The sequence below is a fragment of the Lutjanus erythropterus genome, chromosome 21, assembly GCF_056507025.1.
Source record: "Lutjanus erythropterus isolate fLutEry1 chromosome 21, fLutEry1.hap2, whole genome shotgun sequence".
Classification (NCBI taxonomy): domain Eukaryota; kingdom Metazoa; phylum Chordata; class Actinopteri; order Lutjaniformes; family Lutjanidae; genus Lutjanus; species Lutjanus erythropterus.
In genome coordinates this window covers 11,438,501-11,458,954 of record NC_139337.1, presented here as the reverse complement: position 1 = coordinate 11,458,954, position 20,454 = coordinate 11,438,501, and the positions used below count along the sequence as shown (strand labels likewise).

The following is a 20,454-nucleotide window of genomic DNA, read 5'->3' as shown; positions in this document are numbered from 1 at the left end:
GGTAGGTAGTTTTTGTCATACACCCTGCTTGACTAGAGGTAGAAAAATTGGCACGTGACTCAAAGGTTTCTGGTATCCATATCTTTCACCATCATTAGATTATCAATACTTGAACTATGACTCACCATGCACTTTTGTATTGATTTACATTAAAGATGGCAACTTGAAACTGGTGTAAACCTACTTTGAAGAAAAACTGCTGGCAAATTTTGTGTCAAAGAACACCAAATTAAGGTTTCATTCTCTATTACAAAAAATTAAGAGCAGGTGATACAAAATAAAGATATCTGGGTAACTTAATGGAAGCATGAAGTGGACCTGGAGTGATAAAGTGCTGTCACTGTTGTGACAAAAACAGCTTAGTCTGATCATCACATTGGGGAAGAATTGAGAAAGACTTGCCACCAAGAAATGATCGTTTGCGAAACGCACTTTGCCACTAGTCACAGATGTTGACCAAGAGGAATTTCATTTGGTTACTCAGCAATATTAGGTCAGAAGTCAGAAGTGAACTATATGAAATAGGTTAGAGACCATTCACACAACAAGACAGCCAAACTTTGATCATCTAAGTCAATAGGGTGTATAAATACGTTACGTTTGACTGCACGAGACATATTCAGTGGTGTTCAGGGACACAAGAGACCATATGCATACTATACAAGTCATAGAACCACCCAGTCAAGTTTGTGGTGTGCATATCGCACACATCATTGCAGGCTATTCGTCTCTGCAAAATGGCCTGGCTGTGGTTGTTCAGTCCATTCACCACAATTCTATTTGCAAGCAGGGTGGCTGAGTGAAACAGTGTTGTTTTTGCTTTCAAGTAGTGGTCACAGTTTCTCACAGATAAATGCAAATGAGAATAGAGAAGTGAAATTTGACTTGAAGTGGTCAAATGAGATTCATTTTAGTTGTACTCTGACAGCAGGTGTGTACTGTGGTACATCTAAACTAGATCGACATAAACATCACATGTATACTGCAATCAGAAAAAAAAACAGTTCATGTTCACCTCAAATGCCTTGTGAACTTGTTGGTTGTACAGTGCTGCTCACCACCTAGTGACAAAAAGTCAATGTTAGCCAACGTACCATTTCCTTTTTCCTCCACTTACATCACGTTGCAACTTGTGGCATTGTTGGCAGGAAGTAAATAATAAAATATAAACGCAACAATTTCAACCAAAAAGCATGCAACAAAATCACCACAATAGTCAACACGGGACTAAAACTATTAAACAAAATAAAAGCATGCATGCTTAAGCACTAAAATATATAAAATCATGCATGATAAACATTATGTAGAGTATATAAATACAGAGAAAAGTGTATAGCTCTGGTGTGCAACATACTCTTTGGGAATGTAAATGTTTCCCTGAAGAGTGATTAGCAGTCATTCTCAGTTGCATGAGGACATTTGGATATTTGGAGATAAATGACAAATACACCTGAGGGATACATTGTCCAGTCTGCCCCAAAATGTCTTCATAGTGCCCCACATAGTGGATACAGAAAGTGACATTGAACTCCTTTGTGCAGTGTCTGAAACACATGAAAATTCAGAGCTGTGCCAAGTGCTCAGTGTCTGGCAACGAGGCTGCAGCAGCTGCACGCTCTGACACACGTAGGGGTGCAAAGGGTCCTCTTATCGCTGTTTGCAGCTTTAATTTTCTCATTACTTTTGCTTATTTTGTTCGGGAAGTTTCTGGGCATCAGCCTTTGGTCAGTGGTGTGTAGCCCCAAGCCAATAATGGCATGCAAACTGTGAGGACAGGATTCCACACAAAGAAAAAAATAGTGACCAACAGTTACATCGCTGTCTTTTTTCTGCTCTGTCTGTGAGAGCAACAGAGACACACACACACACACACACACACACACACACACACACACACACACACACACACACACACACACACACACACACACACACACACAGGGCAGAGCAGACTGAGGACACAGCAACAGGTCGAGGGTTTGTTTTGGCTGCGTTCATACAAAGTCTTGTACAGAGGTGTGGATGTGTTTATTTGTGCTCTGGAACAAAACCACTGGGAGAAATATTTTTTTATTTCTCTAATTCACTGCTTAGTTTGTGCTAACACTTCTCCCTCTCTTCATTCACTCTCGACCTCTCTCTACCCCACACTGTCATTCATTGAGATGATGGTCTGTCTATGAAACCAACCAACAAATTCTGCATATCTTACTTTTGAGCGAGTATAACTTGTTGTAGTTGTTTTTTAATTGCTTTTGTGTATTGTGCCAGCATGCTAATATCTGAAGACAGACTCAAAACCACAAATGTGGTGCTACAGGAAAGTCAAGAGATGGTCCTAAGCTGTATTTCCATTAAGCCAGTATGGCTTGACTCAACTGAGCTCGACTCAACTCTTTTTTAGTACTTCTATTTCATTTTTTCCACTGCACTTAGTGCTTCCTCGACGTAGGTGTAGCTGACAAGCAGTTGGGAACAACACACATGGGGGCTTTGGTCTTGATAGGCTGCAGCCTTTATTCATTGACAAACTGAAGCCTACTCTGTATATTTACTGCCAGACTGACAACTTCACTGCACACCTTTTCCTCTGCTCCGTCACTCTCTTTGTCTTTCACTCACCATGCACACAAAGAAGGAGCTATACTACTATAATGTGAAAATTTAAAGGAATTATGTTTTTTATATGTATGCACTTTGTTGTTGTGTTTATTGGCTGGTGTTTTTGAGTGAGGAAAAACAATGTGGCCATTAGCTTGGATATTTTAAAAAATACCTGGACATGCAGGACATAATGTGTCACGTGACCAATCAGTGGTCTGCAGTGTTTTCATGTCACCATTTAATATCAGCTCAGCTCGCTTGAAACCTCGACGAAGGTGATACCAAAGAAAGTACCAGCGACCAGATACTATTCCTTATGGAAACGTTTAAAAAAGCGGGTGGAGTCAAGTTGAGTCAAGCTGTACAATGCAGTGGAAATGTGGCTCTAGTAAACAGGATTCATTCTGAGGGGACCATTAATTTTTTTGTCCAGACTGAAATGGTGGACCGACTGTCCAACTTGCCATCCATAGACCCTTGCTACAAGTATTGCTAAAAAACTACATAGCCTTTAAGTGACAAAATGGCTTTGACACATAGTGATAATGTAGGGGTTATTTCTTAACCTGATTACAGTGAGTCAGTCTGTTCTGCGAACGTCAGAAAAGAAACAGTATTTAATCTCTAGCTATCTTCTGACTTCTAACTGACTTCTTCTAACTGTTTTTTCCTGGTCTGACTCTCCAGATGACAGCTGAAGAAAACCACATTAGTCACCTTGTTGTTGCATCCAAACAAGCTAATTTTGCCCACACTCGTCACTTTCTTGATAAATGCCAGATAGACTATAGACTGCCTGATGCATCATGGTGTATTTTGTATCAGCATCCTCTGTAGAAGTGACATGAAAGCCTTGTTCAAAAGAACTGAATATACATTAGCAAAAACATCAAGTGAACTTTAAAGATGCCTAAAATGGCAGATTTCAACCAGTATTTTCTGTTTTCGATGCAACATATGAGAGAAAAGAAGGACTGATGAAAGAGGAAGTGTTTGTCCTCAGGCATGCTATCACTCGTCATCTGATGCGTGAATCGGTTAAGGCTTACTTTATCTAACCGGGTGGGGTTATTTTTAGAGAGAAAAAGATGTGAAAGATAAAGAACAAGTGTCAGATTTCCAAATGCCAAGACAGTACAACTGAGTTCATAGTTGTGGTCTTATGTGGACCAATTTTAGCACCAAACATTTGATTTCTCAGTCAGCTCTGTGGTGGTGCTTTAGTTTGGTGTCTATTTGTATAAAAAATCTGCAACACTTCACCATAAGAGTAATTAACGTAAGTCAATACAGCAATGAGCATTAAGGAACAGTCGCAGTTAACTGATGTATCTAGTGGTCATTTACTGATGTTCATGTTAAATAAGGTACTGTATTAATTTATATAATATTTAATAGTAAGTGAAGATGCTGATAACATTAGTTAAAACAGTAATATGCATTAATTAACAATTAATACAATAATAAGTCTGTCATGTAATTCATTAAGATATTAACTAATATTAGTATATAATACAACATTTTAAAGGAACAGGATGTAATATTCTGAATTTAAACTATTCAAAAATGAACTAAAATTATCATCATAATGTGAAGAAATAGTTTTGATGTTGCGTTGATAACATGTTGCATTGACGTATTGTGTTGCTGAGATATCTACTTAAGTTAGCATGCTAAACTGCTAGCCCCAACACATCCCGTCTCTTAATACTACTCAAGATGCGATAGCGCGTCACTGTAGCATCCAGTCTGGTCTCAACTCAAGAACAATGAGTTGGTTTTCTTGTCAGGTTTGGCGTCTCGCACCCCTATGAATATTAATAGCATCTTTACGATTAAATAACATGTAATCTAATACCTTAGTTTACATCAACACAATTAGTTTGTTGGTTACTGGACACAGTAGTTTAATGGTTAATGCTTATAACTGCATTAACTAATGTTAATTAGTTTAACCTTATTATACAGTGTTATTGTAAATGGACATACAGGCGGTAACTAAATTAACATAAGTTAAGTGAATGACAGATTTGTTAACAGTAAGTTCATGCTTGTTATCATATTAATTACCTGTTAGTTAATGTTTATTATTGCATTCATTAATATTAATAGCAATCTAACAATTGAATAGTTTATAAATTTATAGCTTAGTTAACATGAACATTATCAGTAAATGGTTACTGGACACATTAGTGTCATTACTGCATTAACTAATGTTAATTTGTGTACCCTTATTTTGAAATGTTAGCATTTGGTAACACAGGTTACTCAGGTCAAAGTTTAGTGGTTAATGTCTTGGTTTCGTTGACGGGCGCATGCTGGAAAATTAAGACATTGTCCAATGTACGGGCAGGCAGCCACGTAAGAAGTCAACAGGCAGTTTGCAAAACTCAACTTCCTCTTAACCCTTCCTGCTCTCATGACCGGAGAGGACGTGACACTGTGCATTGGACTTATTGTTTAGCCAGGAAGCGCTTCATATCAGTTGTTAATAATGTGACTGCCTCAAGACTGCTTAAAGTGATTGAATTTTAATGCAATAAATCATATTTCACTGTAGTTTTTACAGACTCAGAGAGGAGCCCTTGTGAAACCTAAGTAAGGTCAAGTAAGGCAAAAAATACTGACTCCATCCCTATACCAACCCTTCAAATCTTCTACAAATGAAGACATTCTCTAAAACTGGGTCAGTGTTATGAGTTATTTTCTGGGGATTTGTATGTTTCTGGTACGCAGCTGCTAGCACTGCAGCACTGGGAGCTGTGGAAGCCACTGGGGAACGGGTCAGGAGAGAGCCTGAAATAACACTGGGGTAAAGGGAATCTACTCTTTGTCTGTGCTCACAAACTTCTCTTTCAATGTGACAGCTTCAAAAACATACTGGGAGAACTGCTTCAGAATAAAGATGTTCTTAGGTGAAAAAATATTGTTACTTAAATTATTTAATTATTATTATTATTCTCCATAAGCTGAAAGAATCAACATCAGAAACCAGCCTGATTCCACTGTATACAAGCTTTCACATGACAAAAAGAGACCTCAAAGATGTGGCTCTAAAAAACAAGGCTTTCAGTTAGAGGTTTTCTCGATATCAAAATAATTTGACTTCAGAGAATAGCAGGCATAATTTCAGTTATAGTGCTTGAGTTTTATGACTCGTGACTTCACTTTCCTTGTCTTTTTTGTTGTATTTTAATACATTTAATAGTAAATGTTTTGTCCTTGTCTACTGCATATTTCACACTTTTTACTTAGTGCTGGAAAAAAGCTCCACTGGGTCTATAACACAGCAACTTTCAACCAAATTCATGCATGACAGATGTTAACAGGCAGTATTATTAACCTTTCTGTTAAACATCTGTAGCTCAGTGATGTGGTGTCTCAATCTCACATGATTCTGCCAAATTACACATGGCCAAAACATTTCTTCAGCTTGTTGCTCATGTACCAACAGAGCAGCCACTTACATTTCACAACACACTGACAGATTCATCATATTTATTGTTCTGCCCTCTAGTGGCTCCACCAGGGATCACAGAAAACAATAAAACTGAATGTCACAATTTGGTCCAGAACTACTAAAATCATGCATCAACATAAATAAAACTAAATCTTAAAACAGACAAGTGATATTTTATTTTAATTCATCATATTGTATATTTATTTTACAATTGTTTGCTATCAGTTACACACAAAACAAAAAGCAGCCATGAAATAATATACTTTAATCTCCCAGAACATAACAAGTCTTTTTTTTTTTCCAATGTGGAGTTGAAATGCAGATTTAGGGGAAACTGATGAGAAATGTTAATGTCAAGGTCAATGTCTTACTTAAAAAAAGAGAAAGAAGTAAATTTCATTACTTTAAAGCATTTTTTTAAGTAAACACCAAGTCAATCAACACCAGAGACAATAAACATATAAATTGTGTATTAATGAACAACACACAATGAATAATTTAATCAGATAACAGCCATCTTCTGGTTCATAAACTGCTGGGTTTCAGTTGCCAATAATATAAAAAAAAGGTCTGTTGACAATAAATATTACAGTTCAATACCAAGAGGGGAGACTGAATTGACAGTCTCAATACTGCTGGTGTAGATGCAAAAGAGGAAAATGTTTTTTAGAAAGGCATATTTACTGTGGTAGGCACTTAAAATGACATCTGGCATATTAAGTTTTTTTTAACTGCTTGGCTATCAAGTTACAACTTGTCTTATTTTGCCTCGCTCAAAAATCAAATGTACTGGACCAGTGTGTTTAACTCACTGTCCAGTAAGGCTTCGTGAAAATAAAGCTGACACACAATACATGTGATACTGTTAAAATAAAAAACACTATTCATAGAGGGTAACAGCTACTGCACTGTAAGATTATCAATTATAAAATAAGACTTAAAAATAATCAGCATCACTCTCCACTTCAAACTGAAGTGCATTTTCAATTTAAAAACCTGTCTATTGTATCACTACCTGAAAAAAACTTGAATTATAGGTGAGGGAAGAGGAAAAAAAACCTCACATCAAAGGCATTTAGGTCACCATCTGAGATAAATGTTGTAAACAAAGTTACAGTTTGGGAGATGTTCTGGCACATACTGTATTGCAGATTGCATGGCGTCAAACACAAAGGCATGGAAGCAGGCTTTAGAAAATGTACTGCAGTTGCATACAAACACATCAGGGATTGGGGTCCATTTCCTTTCCCCCTCTCACTCAAATTGATTCATTCCAGCTCGAGTCTGCAAAAACTGAGACTCCTTTTCAGAGAAATAAAAACTCTTTCTAAAAATGACTGAATGGAAGAGAAAGTGAGGCCTGTCCCTGCAACACAATATAAATATGAGATCACATCTGGTTACAGAGGGCTGGGGGGGGTTTGTGGGTCTCAGTTAAGCAGCTCCAGGTAAGTGATCGGCACTTTGCCCTTCTGGCTCCCTCGCTCACCCATCAGCCAGTCTGAATCCATGCCTGGGACACTGCTGACTGTGATCACCTGGATGAGGGACACAGGACACATTAAGTAACTAGTGTTACTTTTTGTGTACAGAGGCAGTGGTGGAGCAGCAACTCCTGTTCTGTGAGGTAGTATTACTGTTTTTATCAAAAAGTCTGGAGTGATGTAACAGCTTCAGTTCCCCATTGTGTTGACTCAAATTCAAAGAGGCAGATTAAGCGGGAGCAGAGATGGACTGGTGCACCCGTTTGGGTGAGACAACTGAGGTTCTGGATTTTTTTAGGATTTGGTTGTGGAATTAATCACGTAATTTTCACAATAAATAGCCAAGCACAAGCGGATAAATACAAACCCAGTATCAGGAAAGTGTACAATTAAATGACAATATTTCAAAATAAAACTAATCTCCAATATTTTTTAGATGCTTACTGTCACAAACATAAAACCTACGGGGTGCAACGGATCACAAAACTCACGGTTCAAATCATACCACAATCTTGAGTTATAGACCAGTTCATTTTTTTCAGATCAGCAAAACCATAAATAAATAACAATACACTATATAACAATACTAAACAGTATACTACTGCTAAGTGTATACTAACAGTATACTACTAATACTATACTCCACTGTATTATAGTATACTATAATACATATAATAGATTTTAATACAGAACACAGTATTTTTATATTCTGTAGTCTCAGATAATGTCCCGCCCATAGCACATTCTGATTGGTCATACGTCAGGAGTCATAGCCAATCAACACTGAATCATGTGTCATACAGGTAGACCGTAGCTAAAGACCTTTAAATCCGCCGCCCTGCCCCACAGAGATGCACTGAAGATTAAAACACACATCTGTTTCACCTTTTCACTACAACTCTGGATTGAGGTTTAAGAAATTATTATTTTAAAAAGTAAGAGCGGCACTGTGTTAGTTTAGTCTGTGGTTTTATCATGATTTTTGGTTTCTGGTGGCTTTAAAATGTATACTGTATAATCCATTATCGATGTCAGTGTAACTTTCATTTCTCAAGACAAATTACTGCTATGGCAAGAGTTTACATGTCAGTCCATGAAGCAGCATTTATCTGCTTTAGAGATTCTGCTTTCCCCTTTTCAGACGCCAAATATATCAGATGTGTGGTTATAAATCCTGTTATTATCAAAGACAGTTCAGGCCGCACAATTGGCTCCCCAAATACAAGGGCAGACTGGAACATTTTTCTGAATGTGAGTATTAGAGCGAATGAGGTAATGCTGGTTCATTGTTAGTCTGCCACAGGCTTGTAATGGACAGTTCAGTGCCAGGAAAGGGAGTGGCTTATGTTCCGCTGCACTCAGGAACTGCTCTACTGCAGCTGTCGAGCATGTTGTGTTTAATTCTAAATTTGAATTTCAGACTAGGCTTCTTAATTTTGGTAATTAAACTGTTGGTTCTTCTATTAAAAGACACCAGAATAATATAATAATATAATAAAATAATTAGAAGAAAAGGCAAAAAATGGAAACAACAAGTAGAGATAGAAAACGTCAGCATGATTTTCCATATTGTGTAACAGTAGACTATGTTTTTTTCCCCTGCTGACAGTTTTATCCATGATAATAATATATAATGGATCAATGGTTATTTCAGGCTCACCTCATCAGCCAGCAGGGAGAGCTCACTGCTGCTGGCAGCATCATAGTCATAAAGCACTCGGGCTTTGCGGCTGCCGTTGGAGCTACGGAGTTCGTTGAATCCGCCCGACGCCGTTGAGCTGCCGTGGCCTGCAGACACACTTGGCAGGGAGGCTGACACTGGGATGGTGGGCACCGAGATGCTGGCCCCGCCCGACACAGACGACTGGTTGTTGTTGGAAAATGACGAGGGGAAACTGGTGGGAGGACAAGGAGATGAATAAAGCACTGAAACCAAACCGAAGCAGACCTGGATTTGGCGTTCTTTCTGCCTGTAAATATCAGATAAAGCCGACTTCTCTGTGACCTCATCTGATGAAGTTTCAGTTTTAGTCAATTTCCACTTTCTACTGAAAGGTGAAAACTTTACACAACCTTATATGAACTTGTATCACTTTGATTTCTTCACACAGATGGTTGACAAGGACATCTGCACTTTTGTTGGTATGAAGGGCTTGAGATTATTCACCCAACCAAGAATGTGATAATGCGTAAGTACATTAATACTATTACTTTTGCAATTAGTAGTAATCTAATGTAGGTTAAGTTTGGAAAATATTCAGATGAGTGCTGTTGCCAGGGCTTAACATGAACTTTTTTCCTCAGTAACTTGCACTGACTCAGTCTGGTCCATCACAGAAGTTCTGCTAGTTGTTCCCTGCACTGTTATATAGAGTTGAAAAAGTACTCAGACCAATTAATCAATTATCAAAATGTTGATTATTTAATAGTTGACAACTAAATTGAATTGTTCAAGGAAAGTCAAAATTCTCTCATTTCAGCTTCTGAAATAGGGATGTTTTCTTTTTTCTTTAGTCCTCAATGACTGTAAACTGCAAATCTTTCAGCTGTGGACAAAACAAGACATTTGAGGACGTCACCTTGGGTTTTTGAGTCACGCTGATCGACATTTTTCACCATTTTCTGACATTTTACAAACCAAACAACTAATTGATTAATTGTGAAAATGAGCAGAAAAGGAAAATAATCGTTAGTTGCAGTTCTACTTGTATCCAAATAAAAACCTGATCTGGGTGTTTGACCACCATCAGTTTTCATTATTCTTTCAGTCCTTGTTTGAGTTACTATTTCTAACTGTGAATGCATCACTGCAAACTATGGTGCTGAAAATTTACATACACACACTTCATCTCATAATCACTTATTTTTTAACACCTCGACAGTGTAACTGTACATGTAATATAGCACAGAGCCCATGCTGCTGCCAACTACATTTTTGGAATTTGAACAATTAACAGTTAAAATGATATATATTGCATGACACATAAAATAATTTCATATGTAATGATACTAGTACTATTTTTATTGTCCCAGGACAATGGGACAGATGTAATTTTGAGTGCTGTGTGCTGCTCCAGAGGAGCTCGTCTCTTTATCTTCAACATGACATTGGACTGTTTTGTAAACATAAACTGCCAGTGATTGCAGTGTGATACCAGAATTAGACGTGACAGTTGTACAGAGCTCAGGATAAAAGCAATGAAAGGTGTCTGTGGTATTTCACCTGCCCAGCTGCTTCTGAAGGTCCACCATGTACTGGTAACACTGTGCATAGTATGTAGTCTGGGCCTCCACAAAGTCATTCAAACAGCGTAGGTGGTGTGCCTGAGAATGCACAAGAAGAGATGTGAGAGAATGCAACTGAAAGTTCGGCTAGTTTCTATCTTTTCCACGTTAGACTCAAGTTTTTTAGAACTTAGTGGGTTAGATTTTCAAGACATCGACATTTTTCTATAACAAATTCTATCATTTGTTATCTTAATTGGTAGCTCTTTATATTTGAGACACCAAAATTTTTAGTTTTTGGGTAAGAGGAGTACATCTCAGTTTGTGAAAACATCTGTATAATGTCGACTTTGGCTCTGGAGGTGCTTCATCAAGTCTCGGAAAATAACCCTAGTGACGCCATCAGGGTTATCTCAACTAAGCAATCATACAAAACTGCAAGTCTCCATTAAAAACTGGGGGCATGGAGCCTGAAAGACATGTCTGTTGAACTTGCAGGCAGTCTAAACTATGCTACTGAGCTGCATTATGGGAAGTGTAGGATCCAGTGTCCTTTGTACATTGTCCATTCTCAATGGCAGGAGTCCACACTACAACTACCACTTGAGTTAAATTATTTTTTTAAACAATATTTTTATAGTTAATTTCTTGGTGTGGATGGCCCTTTATTCAAAAGCATCTCTTGCAAGTCCCTTGACTTAATGGGAGTGCAATAATAATAATAATGATACCAATACTGCTACTACTAATAATAATGATAATACCTTTTTCTGCCAAACACCCTCAACTCTACACTAATTTTCCTTAATGTTATCTGTTTAAAGACTGAATGAATAAAGCAGAAGCTTGGCTGAACTGGGTTACATACGTGGGTGCTGCTGACGCCTTCAAGCAGCAGTCTGGTGATCTCTGCCTGACGGTCAAACTCACTCTGGGTCATCCGCAACTCCTGCTCTGCCTGAGGATGAAGGAACAGAACCAGATTTTTATAGAATAACATCACCAGACACACACACACACACACACACACGTCTGGGTTAAATGTTGTATGGCTATAATCGGCGTTCCTTACAGACTAAAGGACATGCATACAGGTTTAAAAATAAGAGTGAATGACCATGCCTCAGAGTAGGAAACTGGTTTGCTAATATCCTCTTTCTGAAAATGAGGACAGTGTTACCATCTCTGATATGCAATATTATCAATATTTGAAAAAAGTGTTCTAAAAGGTTGCTGCTATCTGTGAAAAATAAGAAATACTGATATATTATATACTAATAGTATTAATTTAGATTGAATATCAACATATATATATAAATGCATAAAGTAAAAAAGAGTAGAAGAACAGTTATGACATGATATGGCTTCAGTGGGTCAGGATGAAGGAAGTCAGAATCAGCAAAATAAAATAAAGAAAAAGATGCAACGAGACGTACTGCACAGATTTCTACGATGGGACATGAAGGAGAGACAGAGAAAAGGACACAACTACAAAACTGAACATGATGTTTCTGTCCTGAGGGAGATGTTTCCTTTTCCTCATATTGAGCCAAAGGATTCAATATGAGAGTGGCTGGAACAATGGCTTGTTGAGACTTGCTAAAAAGTCCAATAAACATATGGTCTGGAGCCGAGACTGACAAGGACAAAGGCCCTCACTGTCCTGAACTCTCTACAGCTCACATTAGAGCCTCAGAGAGAGGTGTAGAAGAAGGAAGAGTATTTACAATGTCGACAAGGATTCCAAAACTTCCACAAGGTACTACAGTACATGTCATGGAGGGGATGGAGAAAGGGATAGACGGCAGCTGCTGACACTGCTACCAGGGGGTTTGGTTGGTGTGTGTGAGTGTGTGTGTGTGTGTGTGTGTGTTCAATTCAAAGATGGCTCCAACATTCCACTCACCTCTGTCACTTCCTCTGCTCACATCTGCTGCTTTGCGTTTTGAAAACAGTGACACAGTAGTTAGAGCTACAGCTGCTGCGCGGCCACGGCCAACACGGCACATCCTTACACTCCGAGTGTGTGTTTGTGTGTGTGTTTGTGTGTGAGTGAGGCGGCTGCATGCTTTAACAAAACCACACTCTGTAGATGGTGGCAGGACTGTGACAATGTAGCACATAAATATTTTGTCATCCCACAGCTTTCACAGCTTTCATACGATCAAACCACCTCAGACGCAGTAACAGATTCTCATCCTTCCAACAAAGATTAAAGGAGAGCTGGTACTGGTGTTAACCAGCTGAAACTAGTATTTACACCCTCTGTAAGTAGGTGACACTCTTTTCTTACTATTGATAAGACACATTTGGTTGTTTAGTTTTAACATACCATTTGACTGTCAATAACCACAAGATATTAGGAAAAACTACATTAAAAGAGCATGTTGACAAGCCGCAGGGATAACTTTGCTCTAAATAGGCCAAGGGGAATAATAAATAGTTCTTTAAAGGAGGGATGGAAATTAAACTTACTGGGTCTTGCTGCATTTGTGGAAAATTCTGCTCGAAAGCCACTAATTTACTTTAGATCTGGCGACTGCAGCCAAATAGCTTTGCTGGGATTTTGCCCAGTGTTTTAATGTCCATCCATGACTGACATTACATCACACTAATTAGTGATATTGCTTCTAGTAGTAGAATATCAGCAGCTTAGTTGAGTACTTGTCTAATCTTTTCACTGGCACACCCATCATGTTCTTTTCTTGATGCAGACGGGCGGTGGGGGCTATGTTTTTTCCGAAAGGATTTTGTCGTCTTGGCTTGGTGCTGGGGTCAGCAGAGATATCATCTTCAGACATTGTAAACTGAAGGACAGCCTGGCCTGGGAGCGACATGACAGACTGTGTACAACTTTTACTTTCAGAATGAGATATAGCAGTGCCTTGCGACTAGACATCTAAATGAAAGCAATCGATTTTTCTCCAGAAAACTGTGCAGGAAGATACTTCAACACTAAAAGACCTCAGTTAGTGGAAAGATAAAATGCCTCAACTGTATTAAAAATGTTTAAATGGCTTGAACCCACAATTTGTGCTACTTTTCATCATAAGTATACTGCACAATACATCCCGGTCCTTTTTAGGCCCCAAATACATTTTATGTTTCAAACTTCATTGTGTGTTTGGCCCTTGATCTTATTTATCTAAAAATGCTAGACATATGTTATATATTTTGTTGAGCTGTATGTTTACATTGTCTGACATGTTTCCCACAACGTTCAAATCCAGAAAAATTTGTAATTTATTCAAGGTAACGGTGTGTTTCCTTACTAGCTCCTAGTTGCTCTGACTCATCTCATCATATGCAGTGGTGGTGGTTAAACAGTGAAGAAAACAACTCCCACATAACACACTACTTCAGATGCCATCAAACTATGCGTTCCATTATCATTCTGATATGAGAGGGCACGCTAGCGACAGAACTTACGTATTATATGTTTAAAACTGTAACTGTGCCTCTGTATTTTGTCTGAGCCCCTAAATTTGTTTAATTTAAAAGAGGTACTGCACACTTAGACATGTTGTTTGGGATGTATACTAAATATTACTGTATTGTGATGAAACCAATTACCAAATGTCAATATTCAGGATCTGACATGTTAAAAATGGTTGTTGTTTTTTTCTTTATGCTCAGACTTAGGGCTAGAGTTACACATTAAGCTCACTAGTGCCCCTAAAAATAAATGTAAGTGTGGAGGCCTGGTCCAACAAACAAAGAAACAGAAAATCAATCCAGATGTCAAACGAAAAAGCAAGAAACCAAACTGTCCAGAAAAAGAGAAGTCTAAACTTCCCATCACTGCTCATGTGACTGTGTGCGATAAAATGGCCAGCTTCATGTTGTGCAACTCTGTGTCATGACTTGTGTGACTTCACATGGAGGGACAGAAGGATACGCCCTGACAGCCTTTACTTCTCTGAACGGAAATTGGCCAATGATTTTGGAGAAAGCAGATCTCATTGACGTTGTTGATTAATATGCAATAAAATAACCAAAACACATCCAGATGTAAAACAAGTTGACACTGTTCCACTGATGATGTCGTGTATACTTACGGCAGCTCTGGCATCAGCCATCCTGGCCTTCTTTAGCCTGGTTTTGGCTGCATCCAAATCCAAACGCTTGACCTGCAGGAGCTTCCGTTCTTTCTGGAAACAAAATCCCAAAACACAATAGAAACTCTTTGTTAGTGCACCACAATCTTCTTGCACATGAGAATAGTGGTTTGCATTTGCTGTCATCACTCACTTTACAATAGTTGAAAAATGAACAATAATATTGGGATTCTTGGTAGATCTGCATGTTTATTGTGCAGGATGTTTGGAGGCATTTGATAAAAGGTCTAATGGAGCAATCAGCATCAAACTCTGTTTTCAAACAGGGCACAGATTCAAACACAGAAGAAGAAGCTCCTAAATAACAGTTGTTGCAGTTGTACTTCCTTGTTGCCGGTTCTTCTTTTATCAGTCCTTCCTTTGATATTTAAAACTTCGTAACAAAAAGAAGGGCCTCTGACTGTCTATATCTTTAACTTCTGAAGACTCAAAGAATGACTTAACAGTTTCCAACTTGCTCAACAGTCCGCCAGTAAAGCTTTAATTCTGAAAAGCAACAGGAAGTGTTATGTCTGTATAATCAATATGTACATGTACCAGGTTTATATTTCACCAATAATCAATTTCTGTTCAGATTTTGTTTATTTCCTCATATAAACTTTGTTCTGTGTTTATATCTTTTGGGGAGATTTTATTTAGGTAACGTATAGCACTTTTGTGCAAAATGCTCATTTATCAATCACAAGTTTGGCTAATTGAGCACATTGATGATTTCTCGTGGTCTGCTACTCTCCCTTAAAGGTGTGCTCGTAGAAACCTGGTTCCTGTGCCAATACTACTGTGTTTATAAACAGATATGACATCCCTCTTTGTTACTTTGCTATGTAAAGTGATTCTGTATTGATCATTAGTATTTGTTATACACAGTGTATGTTTTTATATGATCACATTCTCATTTTAAGTTTAATGTTAAGTAAGAAAATACAAAAACTAACACTGCTGAGTGGGAAAATTGCTTTCAAAGGCACACTGTAATTCTAACTATAGGATCAGATTGACATGTATTCTGTGTTATTGATTTAAATGAAAACTGAAAAATTATAAAGGCAGTGGCATATGAGTAATGTGGTCAGTTGGCTGCTCTGCTGGGGAGAAGTGTGCCTGTAGAAATGTGGTCAGAAGAAGTTGCTGTACTGATATTACTGTGTTTATACACAGACCAAATCTCCCTGGTTGGCAAGCCTGCAGTTGTCATTCCTTCACATCCACAACACACAACACGGAGCTTGAAGAACAATGGAGCGTACAGGCAGACAGACTACATTTGCATTAACTAAAACTTAAATGCAGCCTCAAATGGCACTGATAAGAAAACTGAGTTTGTTGCCAGATCAAAGGACACAAACAATAAAGATGGTGACGACCTAAACCCCACTGCTGGCATCATATTGCTGAGATAATGTGGTTACATTCCAAGCCCCATACACAAGCCCAAGTCTTGCGATCATCTGGTTAAGTAAATCCTATCACTGTATTGTTTGGGCCAGTTTATATATTTTCTTCAAAAAGATTTCAGACATAATCCCATTTTGTCTTTTCATATTTTTTCCACTCCACAATACAATGTGAAATTTTTGACAATCTGTCCATTCGACCAACTTCTAAACTGAACTGAGGACAGAGAACAGAGTTTGATATGACTTCTGATTATCAAGACTGTATAATTGTAGGGAGTCATCAACACTATACAACCACTACTATTGAGCTTTAGTTCCAGATTAAAGTTCAAAGTTCAGTGATCCTGCAGTCCAACTCACCAGGATGGTTTTGAAGTCGCCATCTAGAAAGTTTCTGAAGGGTGTCAGGAAGTTGATGGCAGAACTTTGGATTAACTCCCGCTCTGCCCCACCAATCTGCTTCTGCGTCTCACCACATTTTATCAGAGCGTTCCCTGTAATGGTCAGCAGCATAAACATAGCATTGCTCCCGATACAACACTGGACAGGAGACTATACAATGTGAGAAAATATGAGGGCCCATGCTGCTTTGTTTGGAGAAAAAAAAATGGGTAAAAGCGCTGCACGGTCACAGGTGCAACTTCCTTTATATGGGCATAGCTCAGGCTTAGAAGTCAGATAACCATCAAAAACCATTCTGACTCCCTGTGGTCTCTCACACTACAGCACTGCAGGTGACATCAGCTGTAGTCTGTAAGGGTTCGGGGCATAAGGCTTTAGGGGGCACATTAGAATTGGCCCTTTCACTCACCGTAGGCAGTCCCAGGACCAAATTCATTTCCTGAGTCAATCATGGACTGGCCCAGCAGCTCATGGTTGTTCATTCGCGTTGGGGCTTTTTTCTCCAGTTTCTCATACACAAATTCTTCTAGCCGGACATCTGCAGAAGGCAACAAGAAAACTCAATTACAAAGTCATGAGACTACAGTGAGGGAGCCAAACACAGGCAGTGATATTAGGACAGTGAGTCCAAACAGCCTGTCTTACATAAAACAGAAGCTTTCATGACAACAACCATGACAAAAAACCCAACAACTTCTACGTTGAACCTGATTTGATCGGTTTCATGTTATCCCATCACATCACATGGATGAACCCTGAAAATCAGTCAGCATATCTGTGGTATGTTGTGCGCAAGTAGAACATATCCTGTTTACCATAACCAAGGGTGTTAGACATGACTGTAACCAGCAGCTGGCCTGTCTGTGTTTGTTGTGCCTATGCTGTGGTTGCGCTGCAGCAATATGGCACCACGGTGTGAGCTGAGGAGGATGCACAGCTGAGCTTACAGACTTCACAGACACCCTACCATCTGATGCATGTCAAACACCATCTCAGAGATTAGAGTTTAGCACTTTTATGTGATCCCTTTTATTGGTACATACATCTCCTAAATTCAGGAATTTTATTTAACAAATGGTTTGTTTAACTTACAGAAATTTCCATATATTGATTTCTATGGTTAAAAAACGGTGAGTGGATCACCTTCATGATAAATCTAAAAGAAATATTAGTAAATTAAGTTGACAGATCTATAAATGGGAGCAACATGGGATGACTATCTTTCCCAAACTGCCCTGAAAAGGGGTTCAGTATGTCAGCATTTTATTTGTCATTTCATCATAGAGACAAAAGTGAGGTCTTACTTGGGTTGGGCTGTAGTAAGACTTCTGTCTGCTTCATAATTCTTTCTGTCCATTGTTTGGTGTTCTCAGCTCTGACCAAAAGGTTTTCCAAATGGGCGTCCAACTCTGTCTTTTCAGCCTGGCCAAATTTCTCTTCTGTAAACTGAAAGAAAAATATCAGGTTATAGTGAGCACATAACCCATAACTTGTACAGTGATACTTCAGAGTAAGAGGAGTATGAGGTTGAGCTGTCATGCAAGGTGTGTTTGATGGCGGTTCCAAACGGTAGCTTTCAAAATAAACGTTATCTGCCAAGCTAATGTTGATAGCTGTATCTGATGGTTCTGAGGCCTGCTTTGATAGGTAAAGTGTAGCCTATCATGGACTCTGAAGTGGGAGGTTTCGCTTAAAACACTCATGTAATGTAACTCCTTTCCAAAATACAGAATTTGTCTCATATGATAACAGAGTACTTAGCCAAACAACACAAAAAAGCTACGGTAGCGTTAGCTGTTTAGCAAGTGAGCTAACGCTGCCTGACCGGTGGTTAAGCTAACAGCTAACGTTGGTTAGCAACAACTTCCACGAACTAGACGGTCAAACTTACTTGTACCGCGCGGCTCAGGAAAGTACCGGCGTCTGCAGCTAACCGCTTAACATTAAAATCCATGGCACAGCGGTCAAAGTAAACACTTGAAACAACAGCTAGCTTGTCTCACAGTCAAACTGCCATCCCTACAGAAAATGTCATTGAGGCAACTTTTTTTTTCGGGAGTTCCACCCAGCTGTTGATCTTGACAAAGAGAGCATAAGAACAAGATGAATCACTTCACCGCCCTAGCCTGACGGCTGCGCTAAGGTTGTGTCTGGAAAGAACACCAGATCTCGCGAGAATACTCATTGCAAGAATACATATTTGTTTTCTCTAACCCTAAGCAAGTGTATTCTGTCCTCCAATTTAAACCAGATTTTAACCACTCTGTCATCATATTCTTAAAGATGATTAGTTTGTACAAGGTGCACAATGAAAAAAAAAAAACATACAAGCCTCGCGAGAGTCTCTGTATTACGCATGCGCACATAGACATTCAACAAAGATGACAGTATTTTTCAATGTTTTGTGTAGTATTGTTTCATGTTTTCAACAACAGATAGAAGTAAATTCCACAATACAAACTATGGTTAAATTCTGCCGTTTATTTCGACCGACTACCCTGCAGACGACTCATGTTTTCTCTCTGAGCTTTTAAGAAACGACTTTTATCTGCATTATAGGACCATAGAGGAAAGCGGGTTTTGTCCTATTACTGTCCTTTGACAGTGGTTTATTTGGTCCGGGTGCTGAGCTGTGCGGTATGCATGCTAGCTTCCATTATTATTATGTTTTTGCTTCATTCATTTTTACGAACAAAGTATGGGAAGCCCATATCTGCCACTGAAAGAAAAAAATATCCCCAAGGTAAGTCAGAATTATGAGATTTTAAAAAAGTCGAAATTATGAGATAAAAAGTCATAATTATGAGATTTAAAAAAACTTGTAATTATGAGATTTTTTTTAAAAAAGTCGTAATTATGAGATTTTAAAAAAGTCGTAATTATGAGATACTTACAGTAGCAGCTCTTTCTTTCTTCTATTCAGTTTGACACAGAGACGGAGAGGACTACTTTAAATGTGGATTTACAGGTGATGAAATACTTTGTAAATTCACATGGGATTGTACTAAGCAAACGCACCCTTAAAAGGATTTTAAGCAAGAAGAGGCACTGGCGTCAAAAGAATAAACCCTAACCCTAATTTCGACTTTTTATCTCATAATTATGACTTTTTTTATTTCATAATTTCGACTTTTTTTAATCTCATAATTCTGAGTTTTTATCGCATAATTTCGACTTTTTTTTAAATCTCAGAATTATGAATTACCTTGGGGATATTTTTTTCTTGTTTTGGAAATAGGCTTCCATCACAAGCTGGTGAAGAAAAGATGAAAACGGTGTGAAAGTTGATGTCTTTAAGCAGTGTGACAGGCGTATGTGTTATGGAAACATTTTCGCTCTACATTCTATGTGTTTTGTAGATGTTTCAAATTAGAGTAATAAAACAACAAATACACGAATTTAAAAAATAATGCATATGTGCTGTTTTTGAAAGTCCAACCTCAATAATTTAAATTCAGATGTACAAACTACCAACATTAAGGGAAGTTTCCCACCATGAACAGGAACATCACAAGATTTAATTTTATTTTACCCATCCCCATAACTTTTAATAAGCAGCAGTCATGGCTGGACTCTTGCAATAGGACTTTTCACAGCAGCCATATTGATATGAAATAGTCGGGTGAACACAAGGGTTTCCAATGATGCTAATTAAGTTCCTGTTCCATTTAGTGTAGGAGAGCCTTTCCAGTGCATCAGCATTCTCAAAAGCAGAACCCTGATTGTTTGATATGAATGGAACTGAACCATAATTATTATCCCTA

At 38.3% G+C, this 20,454-nt stretch overlaps 1 protein-coding gene across 1 annotated transcript; it reads right to left on the bottom strand.

Moving 5' to 3' along the window:
• Positions 1-6,217: 6,217 nt before the first annotated feature.
• sh3glb1a (SH3-domain GRB2-like endophilin B1a) lies at positions 6,218-18,830 on the bottom strand. The gene is made up of 9 exons (XM_084747030.1): positions 18,582-18,830; positions 17,995-18,136; positions 17,100-17,228; positions 16,649-16,782; positions 14,832-14,924; positions 11,642-11,731; positions 10,772-10,872; positions 9,209-9,443; positions 6,218-7,602 (listed from the first exon to the last, which is right to left on the bottom strand). The coding sequence occupies exons 1-9, from the start codon at positions 18,642-18,644 to the stop codon at positions 7,495-7,497; spliced, it is 1,095 nt and encodes a 364-aa protein (XP_084603156.1). The 5' UTR covers positions 18,645-18,830; the 3' UTR covers positions 6,218-7,494.
• Positions 18,831-20,454: the final 1,624 nt, after the last annotated feature.